Source organism: Schistosoma mansoni, chromosome 1 (assembly GCF_000237925.1).
Source record: "Schistosoma mansoni strain Puerto Rico chromosome 1, complete genome".
Classification (NCBI taxonomy): domain Eukaryota; kingdom Metazoa; phylum Platyhelminthes; class Trematoda; order Strigeidida; family Schistosomatidae; genus Schistosoma; species Schistosoma mansoni.
This window is the reverse complement of record NC_031495.1, coordinates 41416146-41426435: the sequence shown is the minus strand read 5'-3', so window position 1 is coordinate 41426435 and position 10290 is coordinate 41416146. Positions and strand designations below refer to the sequence as shown.

Sequence of the window (10290 nt, the reverse complement as noted above, 5' to 3'; positions counted from 1 at the left end):
ATGTTATGGACCACTTTCACATACAATCGATCATATCGGAGGCGCATGCCAGTAGTACGTGTGAGGTAGTATGTTGTACAATTAGGTCTAGAAACGGGTTATTGACGATAGGAGGAATATATCGTAGTCCGTGTTGCCTTGCTGACGACTTTATCTTAAGACACGTCTGTTCTTGGAGTAAGGCAGAATAATGTCCCATCATTGGAGACTTCAACGCACCCCATATCAACTGGATAGAGCTCACAGCTTCAGTTGGGAGTTTCGATAGCGACCTTCTATCTCAATTATTTAGTGTGCACTTGTACAATGTATCGTAAAACCGACAATTATTGACTTGGAACATGATCCGTCACTGCTAAATTTTATCCTCACACACCACCGTGAAGGTGTCTTCGACATTCAACACCCTCCCCCACTAGTGAATATTGGTCACGTGCTTTCCTTTAAGTTCCAGGCACATGGTATGCAATTTGCATCTTCTCCACCCCGTCCTAATTTCTGGAGAGCTAATATTCCGGCAATCAGAGGCTGTACTATCTAGATTGACTGGTCGGTCGAAGATGCATGGAATAGGTTTAAGGCTACGCTCGAATCCGTAACTCAACCGTTTATCCCATGGTCAGCACGTAAGCTACCACATTGCCGTCCATGGATTAATAAGGAAGCCCTAAAGTTGTTAAAGCGTAGGAAACACTTCTGGGATTTATTCTTGTCAACAGGACAGGCATCATTTAAGTGCGAATATAAAAAAATCAAGAATATATGAAAAAGACCAAAGCTAAATCCCGTACCATTTACGGACGACAGTTGGCATATGATAGTCGTGCTTGTCCGAAGCGACTGTCTTCGTACGTTAAAAGGCGGACAAAACGTAGTGATGGTATTCCCACGTTACTGCTACCCGAAAATTCGAATTTAATAGCCGAATGACCTTATACTGGCATTTCGTATCTTTAATTATGGTTTGGGTGTTAATATGTCTTGTCTTTTTGCTCCCTCTAGCACTGATAATCTCCGAGGTCATAGCAAGAATGTTTAAAAACCGCGGTCTAATAAACTAAAAGTAAGGTCCCGTTTTTCTCATCGAGTGGTCAATGACTAGAACAAGTGGTATCAGCCCCATTAGTGAATCTGCCAGGATTAACATAGGTTCATCAACGTACTTACTTACTTACTTACGCCTGTTACCCCTCGTCGAGGAGCATAGGCCACTCACCAGCATTCTCCATCCAACTCTGTCCTGAGCCTTCCTTTCCAGTTCTTTCCAGTTGTTATTCATCCTTTACATATCGGCTTCTATTTCCCGGCGTAGTGTGTTCTTTGGCCTTCCTCTTTTCCGCTTCCCTTCCGGATTCCAAGTTAGGGATTGAGTCGTGATGCACATTGGTGATTTCCTTAATGTATGTCCGATCCACTTCCAACGTCCTTTCCTAATTTCCTCTTCAGCTGGAAGCTGGTTTGTCCTCTCCCATAAAACGCTGTTGCTGATAGTATCCGGCCAATGGATGTTGAGTATTTTGTGTAGACAACTGTTTATAAATACTTGTACCTTCCTGATGATGGCCGTAGTAGTTCTCCACGTTTCAGCTCCATACAGTAGGACCGTCTTGACGTTCGTATTAAAGATTCTGACCTTGAAATTTGTTGAGAGTTGTTTTGAGTTCCATATGTTCTTCAATTGTAGAAATGCTGCCCTTGCTTTGCCAATCCTCGCCTTTACATCTGCATCCGATCCTCCTTGTTTATCAACGATGCTCCCCAGGTACTTGAATGTTTCCACCTCTTCCAGAGTTTCGCCATCAAGTGTGATTGGGTTGGTGTTCTCCGTGTTGCATTTGAGAATCTTGCTTTTTCCTTTGTGAATGTGGAGGCCTATCGACGTGGAGGCTGCTGCTACATTTGCGGTCCTCATCTGCATTTGTTCGTGTGTATGAGAGAGGAGGGCTAGGTCATCTGCGAAGTCCAAATCATCTAATTGATTCTGAGCTGTCCATTGTATTCCGTATTTCTCGTCAGATGTCGAATTCTTCATAATCCAGTCAATCACTAGAAGGAAGAGGAATGGGGAGAGTAGACAGCCTTGTCTGACTCCGGTCCTTACTGGAAATGCATCTATCAGCTGTCCTCCATGCACCACTTTGTACTGTAGTCCATCGTATGAGTTTTGGATAATGTTGACAATCTTTTCAGGAACTCCATAGTGTCGAAGAAGTTTCCATAATGTCCTCCTATCCACGCTGTCAAACGCCTTCTCATAGTCGATGAAGTTGACATATAGTGATGAGTTTCACTCAACTGATTGTTCAACGATGATCCGTAGTGTCGCAATCTGGTCTGTGCACGACCGATCCTTACGGAATCCAGACTGATGATCCCTAAGTTCGGCGTCTACTGCGTCTTTCATCCGATTCAGCAGCACTCTGTTGAAAACTTTTCCTGGTACTGATAACAAACTGATGCCTCTGTAGTTCTCACATTGGCTCAGATCTCCTTTCTTTGGTATCTTGATGAGATATCCTTCTTTCCAGTCAATTAGCACTTGTTCCTCTTCCCAAATCTTCTTGAATAGAAGGTGAAGCATGTTTGCAGTTATTTCAATGTCTGACTTCAGTGCTTCTGCTGGTATATTGTCAGGTCCTGCCGCCTTCCCACTTTTGATTTGTCTGATGGCCATCTTGACTTCTTCGATCGTTGGTGGAGTGACATCTATTGGAAGGTCAGTGTGTGCTGCTTCGATGTTCGGTGGATTCAATGGGGCTGGTCTATTCGGCAGTTCCTCGAAGTATTCTGCCCATCTTTTCCTCTGTTCTTGAATCTCAGTGATTGTCTTTCCTCCTTTTTCCTTGACTGGTCTCTCTGGTTTGCTATATCTTCCCACCAATTTCTTCGTTGTATCATATAGTTGTCTTTTATTCCCTTCTCTTGCAGCTTTTTCCGCCGTCGTTGCTAGTTCTCCCATGTATTTCTGCTTGTCGGCTTTAATGCTTTTCTTCACTTGCCTGTTTGCTTCTGCATAGTCTGCTTGTGCTTTGACTTTCTCTGCTCGTGTTCGGCTGTTGTTAATTGCTAGTTTCTTGTTCTTCCTTTCTTGAATTTTGTCCAGGGTTCCCATAGAGATCCATTCCTTGTGATGATGCTTCTTAGGACCAAGAACCTCCTGACACGTTGAAGTTAATGCTTCTTTTATCCCTTTCCAGTTGTCCTCCAAAGTAGTTTCTTGTCCATCCAGTAGATCCTGTAGAGCTTGGAACCTGTTGTTGAGAGTTACTTTGAATTCATTGAGCTTGTCAATACCTCGAAGGAAGGCTGTATTGAACCTTTGTAGTGCTGTTTGTCCAGTTGTCCAGTGTTTCTTTAGCTTCAGTCTCATCTTGGCCACAACCAGGTGGTGATTTGAAGCTATGTCAGCTCCTCTCCGGGTTCTCACATCTTCCATTGATCTTCGGAGTTTTTTGTTGATACAGATGTGATCTATCTGGTTCTCTTTGGTTTGGTCCGGTGAGATCCATGTAGCTTTGTGTATGCGTTTGTGTGGGAATATTGTGCCGCCTATAACCAATTTGTTGAATGCACATAGGTTTGCAAGTCTCTCCCCATTTTCATTTCTCTCTCCTAATCCATGTCGTCCAATTACATCTTCATATCCTGTGTTGTCCACTCCAACTTTAGCATTTAGATCTCCCATCAGGATGGTCAGGTCCTTTCGTGAGCACTTCTCTATAATTGATTGCAGCCTTTCATAGAACTGATCTTTATCATCGTCGTTGCTATCATTGGTGGGTGCATAACATTGGATAACGTTCATTGTGATCCCTTGCTTCTTTGTTCTGAATGATGCTTTGATTATCCTGGGTCCATGAGATTCCCATCCCACAAGTGCATTTCGTGCTTCTTTGCAACTCCCTGAGTGTGTGGAGCATTTTCCCCTTCGTGACCGGAGTACAGCAGCATCTCTCCTGTACTCAGCCTTTGTTGTCCAGTTTGTGTCCAATGGGTTTCGCTGATTCCGAGTACTGCTAAGTTGTATCTCCTCATTTCCATTGCTATTTGGCTGGTCTTTCCTGTCTCCCACATTGTCCGGACGTTCCATGTACCTAAAAAGAGTGTCGCTTTGGTTGTAAGAAGGTGCATCGGCCTCATGACTTCCGAAGGAACTCGGCTTTCATCATGAGACGTCATAATTATTCCTTCAACTCCCAGGTCAGAGTTTAAATGGCTTGAATTATTTTTTCTGGTTAGCGTTTTTTAAGCGAGTTAGCTTTTCTACGGGATGGGGTCGCTAACCCCATGCCCAACCCTCCTCCTTTGTGTGGGCTTGGGACCGGCAGTAACTCTAGAAGAGCTACAGGCGGAGTTTTCATCAACGTACTATCCTTATTACTGAAGACTGAAGACTGATAACATTGTGCGCCCTATATAGTTGGGACGCTACTTTTATATGGTGTTCGTAAGTGGTTGGGATTAAATGATTCCTCTTAGTTTCATCGGATTGATAATTCTTCCCCGTTCACCACCTCCTACAGATGCTATCCGGTTTCCTTTTTAGCCGATAATTTTCGGTCTAGTGTGGAGAAAGGAGGAAAAAGTAAGACTTCATGTAGTGTGTAAATGTTTTAGTTATCATGCCTCCATCTGCTTTAGATGTACTTAGTAAGTCTCAGGTTTATGAACGTATGAAATTTTAAGCACGACTGAACGTCCAGTACCCAATGCTATTCAAGTTGACTAACCAACAAGCAAACCGGACTACTCATTGTGGTGTATTAGAATTTGTTGCAGATGAAGGGAGGATTTATGTTCCTTACTGGGTAGACGTCAAATATACCAGTTCTATTTCAGATGCTAAAAAATCTACATTTGGAAGAGGGTGGTTTGGTCTCTGTAGTTAATGCAGCCTTGCCTGTAGCTTCTTTCGCTCGTTTTCAGCCTCAGAGTACTGATTTTCTGGATATATCCAACCCCAAAGCTGTGTAATTTTATTCTCAACTTATAATCATATTTAGACTAGAAAATGCTCTTCGCGACTTTGCTTGCCTCACAGTCGGAGATATCATTGCTATCAACTACAATGAGCGTATATATGAGCTTAAAGTGTTGGAAACAAAACCGAAGGATGCAGTCACCATAATCGAATGTGACATGAGCGTAATTTTATCGTTCGTATATTTGTCCTTTTAGGTTGATTTCGCACCTCCAGTTGGATATCAGCCTACTGACTCTAGTTCTTCGAGCAAACAAAGTGATAAAGATCTACATCAGGTATATCTTTTAATTGTTCAAATGTTTTCGCGTATTTTTTCATTTAAAGTCTAATTTACTGTTCTAAGTTTTTTTGGCTGTCAACCTACATGGCACCAGTCTATTGAGATTATAGCAGACTCATTTGTCAGAAGGATCGTGAGGATATTGTGTCATTTGAGCTGGTTTGGTGATGACGCTCTTATTTTCCTTCCTGACCAACATTATCAGCACAAACGTCAAAAAGTGAGCTGTTAGGTTTTCTCCACAAGTGACTAACGGCTAGTGATGTTGGCATTACATCTTATTGGTTATTGGCTTTTAAGCTTTGTGTATTTTGAAGTTGTTATTTAGAAGTGAAGATATTGTATCGTTCGTTAGGTCCTGCTCAGGTGTTACAATATTAGAGGATACCATCAATCCGTCATGGATGGAGTCCAGGGCTAAGTTCACTAAATGTGTTGATGTTTTTAAAATTTTTATTTATATGTTGTATCTGGGGCCTCAGAGAGTAATACCTTAGAGCTTAAAGGAATTTTCAGTTTATATAATGTAGCTGTCATGAAATTACGTGAGAACAAGTCCGTTGATTTCTCAGTTACCATTAGTCTTCTCTTGATATCTCTCCTTTGATGAGTTTGTTTAAAATCCAGAGGATTAGGTTATTCAGCTTTTTAATCGAATGTCTCCACTCTAGTCCTCCCTGTTTATAACTACCAATTCAGTAATTCGTTTGTCGTGCTGAGCCTTAGTCTTGTTCTTCTTATTTCTTAGATTATTTGCGTCTTATTCTTTTTTAGTCAGAATTTTGAACCCCCTTACACCTACGTACATGTGGTAAAAATTAAGAAATAAAAGTATCTTATGCTACTATCCTTATCTTTAAAGGTAGGAGTTATCATATCATAAGAATTAAAATAGCATTGCTTTTTTGTCTATATTAATTACCTTAATGACTGTACATAATTTAGATGAATAAATACTATCTTCGTTTTGTCATCACTTCCATTTTTGTGACAGTTTAAAAATTACCAAGAATATTTGCTGATAATATCTTTTCTCATTCTGTCATTTGTTTACGCTGATTACTTGTTTCAGATCGAAGAAGATATAAAAATCCCTTCAGTTGTTCAAGGATTTCAGGTAACTTGTTCTACACGTAACTTTCCTCTTATTTAAATATTATGGCGACAAATACTTAAATACTTATCGCAAGGGCTTATTGCTAAGGGACTCTAAGTAAACTTCAAGATTCTTGATATTTCTATTTTCGGAGGTCGGATAAGTGTTTCTGTGTCTCGATTTGGTGAAAAATATTGACTTATTAACTGAGGAACATCAAATATCTCATATCAGTAAGTCGGTATAGTTCTGAGTCATCAAATGAGGAGGCTGAAAAACAAATAGCCAAGCTTATCTAGTAGTGATCCATGCTAATCTATCTTGTATCTACACGCATTGAATCATATATTGAGAACCACACTAAAGTATCATCGTCTCATATTACAATCGCTGACTTCATAACTTATCATTAGCTTTTCTTTTCAGTCAGTCACAACGTAGAACTTCGTACGTACATACATCAGTTCGAGTTGCCATACCACATTAGCACAGAGATGCAGTTGTCCATTCAAATCCCATAGTGGTAGAGGTAATTAGAGTATATGCAGTAATCCGAAATACTAGGGTTTGAAGATGTTATTCAAGGAGTATAATCCGGCGAAATAAATTTGGAAAAAGAAAAAGATAGAAACATCAATTCAGAATATTAGATTTTGGGAGAACACAAAGAGTAGATGCACCTTCGCCATTGCAAACGATTTTGAGCCATGTCATTCAAGGTCTCTAACCATCGGTTGCTATCATCTCGCGGATCCCAACCAGGTAGTTTACACCTACCACCATGGCTCAGTCCACTTGTCAGTGACTTCATGGATTTGTGCCACGTTTTGATCTGGCCGCCCCTAGCTTTCTTCCGACCTACTCCTACTCTTTTCTTTTGACTACCTTGAAATATTTCTCAACCTGATAATTTAGTTGACATCACATTTGTTAATGGCCTGTAACTAGAAATGCATAATATATCTGTATCCCAGACCAGTACAGATTCCCTACCTGATTCATCAGCCCTCTTGTGTGCAAAGAACACTCCATTCTGATCGATTGACAGATACCTTTATTGTAATATCACTTGTCGTCAGATGCAAATTAGTCTGATAGAATGCAACAAACTACCTCACTATATTCTGAATTTTTAATAGAAGTCATAGTGTTTTGAAATGTATTCACAACTGCCAAGCAACGTTTCTTCTTTTGCAACAATACTTATCAATTACTTACCATCGTAATGAGAAAATGAATTCCTTGCATACATCAATAATTCATGTTGATAAATTACAACTAAATATTGAGTATTCGTGTTTGGTTTCTCTTCATGATCATACTTTTCCTCGTAATATTTAACCATAATATGTTATCTGTCGTCCAAAAGTACTGATTTCCTTCCGGTTTCAGTTATACTTCCCTGCTAATCTTCAGGATTTTACGGTAATAGTAGTACTGTAGTACATAGGTAAAATGCTTTTCGAGTTGTGGATCCATGTCCCAGGTTTGACGGATCGAAATATCATTAGGACCTATGACTTATTCATCATCTGTTCTAAAAATAATTCATCAACTTCTGTCGCTTTGTCTTCTTTTTATATAAAATCCTCAATGGTCCTGTCAGCCTAAAAGATGAGTGGCATAAACTTCAGCCACTTCATGAATACCACCCATTTTCTGCCAACTATTCAAATTACTAGTATTCAGGTTTCATAATCCAGATGGGTTGTATTTTTAGCCAAATAGACTAATTCATAGGAATATTTGTTTGTATGTTATCAGTCTTATTTGTTTAAATAGCACATGAATTCTCATTTATTTTAGGCATTTAGCGGTACAGGTTATCGGTTAGATGGGAAAAATAAACAGGATAAAACTGATGAAGCAGATAATGGTCAATCATTAGGGCAATTGAAGGAAAGAGAAAGGTAAGAATGACCATTGTTTCCAACTTTATACTGCTGCACCAACCAAATTTTGTGTTCACTAATTAAATTGAATTATTGATGACATGAAAGTAATTTACACATGATTTTAGTAAAGGAATTTGATCTTCGATCCCAACTAAATCGAAAACTGAAGTAAATCATCATATCTTAACAGCTAAATTGGAGAACTGAGGATAAATAAATTCCCACCCTACAGGTCTAATCATGAAGTAAACACCGTTTAATCAAAGAGACTATCTAGGTTACTCTATTTCTCAAATCCTCAGCCAGATGAAAGCATCCATTTGTGGTTCGTTGATTTTCACTACTTGTGTCTTCAACAAAGGTGAAGTGGTCCTCCAAAACCAATGATTTTGTTTCAAATACTGACTATCTTCCCTCAGAATCTTGTCTAATTTGAGGAAATAAAATTAACTTTTCTTTGAGAGATTTATTAATCCCACAAAAATTACACAAAAGTTGTTGTGTATTAATATGTTTTAAACGCTTGAAAATATGATGAATAAATATCACACTAAAACATTTGTAAACCAATAAGAAGATGACTACATTGAAGGCAGTAAAAATATAAGACACTTGGCATGGGGAAATCAAACCTCAAATCTTAGGATAATTAAATTTGATAAGAACACTGTTCCATACTTCCGTTCCTATTCGCTTTAAAATATTTTGTTCCATCTAAAAAGAAATATGGTTACCATTAAAAGATAAAAACAATTCGGCCATTTGGTAAAAGTTTTTATATTCGACTATGAGTTGTATCTATTTCGAGAGTTGGAAATACTATCCAGCCTCTCAAATAAAATGATTGCAGTAGGACTTAAACCTATGTCTAAACAGTTAGATATATAATTCTTTCGCCACTAAACCACAACTTTTAGTTAGTACTTTTTACTTGGCGTTAAAAATATTTTCAGGTTCAAATATTATTGTACAGAAGTAAGAATATGGAAAACAAACTTTCACCACCTGTTTTCTAAAGATAAACTTTCAGACAGCCATAGTTACGTCTAAAAGTCCCCCATACTCTTAAAGTTCATATTGAATCCAAGGAAATCTAAGGCAATCAATGAAAAATCAGGAATTGTGATGCTAAATATTTTTGACTTCAGTTAGAAATTTTTTATTGGTATTTCGCGACGTCAGTCTGTGTTAGCACAGTATAGTCTGTAATGAATCTTACCTAATAATATTTACCTTATATTCCTAATGTTCATTTGGTAAGATGATTAAATGTTCCAAAGTACTCTTTCTGCACTCTTAACTTTCTCCGCAGGGGTGTACCAAACTACAATTATCAACCTGGAAGTTTAACATTTTTCCGAAATGTAAAACAAATTCCTGTAGAGGTAGGTTTATTTTATCTAATACTTTTTTTATAATACTATTTTATGCTGTAAGCTAATACTCCGTTGCGAGTCCAATTAATATGTATCATACCATGGTTACATTTAATTAATCAAAGGCGACGGAAAGAATTTCGATGTTAACACTGTCCATTAGCTTAAATTTACTTCACTGAGGATGATTTATAACTTTGGTTTGAGACTGAGTAGTTAGTTACGTTACAATGGTTTAGGCAACCAAATAGTATCACTAGTCTTCATACAAGTAACTGTAAGTTAAGCCTAAGTACTTGAACTTGTACTTACTTGCTGAATAGTGTTTGACTCTTTTCAATGATTGCTTACTCTGACATTTGGAATTGTGAGAATAGAAGACTTACATTTCTATATTGTTGATTCTATTGATTATTCTACTTCAACTATTTATGGTTAAAACCGACACCTTTATCTATTATCCTTTTTTGTTAACAAAACTAAGTTTTCTAAAAAGTTAAGTGTGAGACAATCTCATAAAAAGACGACACTCTTATCTGCTCTCAGTCTAGACGTTTAGAACAATGCAAGGAACATTAAGGAGCGGTTCAGTTGGGCTACAACTACTCTACGGCTACCCATCATTTCCAAACAGCCTGAATAGAACATTAAAGTACGCC

At 38.4% G+C, this 10290-nt stretch overlaps 1 protein-coding gene across 1 annotated transcript; it reads left to right on the top strand.

Annotated features, from left to right (window-relative positions):
* Nucleotides 1–4349: 4349 nt before the first annotated feature.
* On the top strand, nucleotides 4350–9673 carry Smp_196510 (putative ubiquitin fusion degradaton protein; the record flags this gene model as incomplete). The annotated part of the gene is made up of 10 exons (XM_018794450.1): nucleotides 4350–4447; nucleotides 4480–4585; nucleotides 4618–4650; nucleotides 4687–4808; nucleotides 4840–4970; nucleotides 5004–5145; nucleotides 5179–5259; nucleotides 6337–6381; nucleotides 8167–8270; nucleotides 9568–9673. The coding sequence occupies exons 1-10, from the start codon at nucleotides 4439–4441 to the stop codon at nucleotides 9671–9673; spliced, it is 879 nt and encodes a 292-aa protein (XP_018648862.1). The 5' UTR covers nucleotides 4350–4438.
* Between the last annotated feature and the right edge of the window lie 617 nt (nucleotides 9674–10290).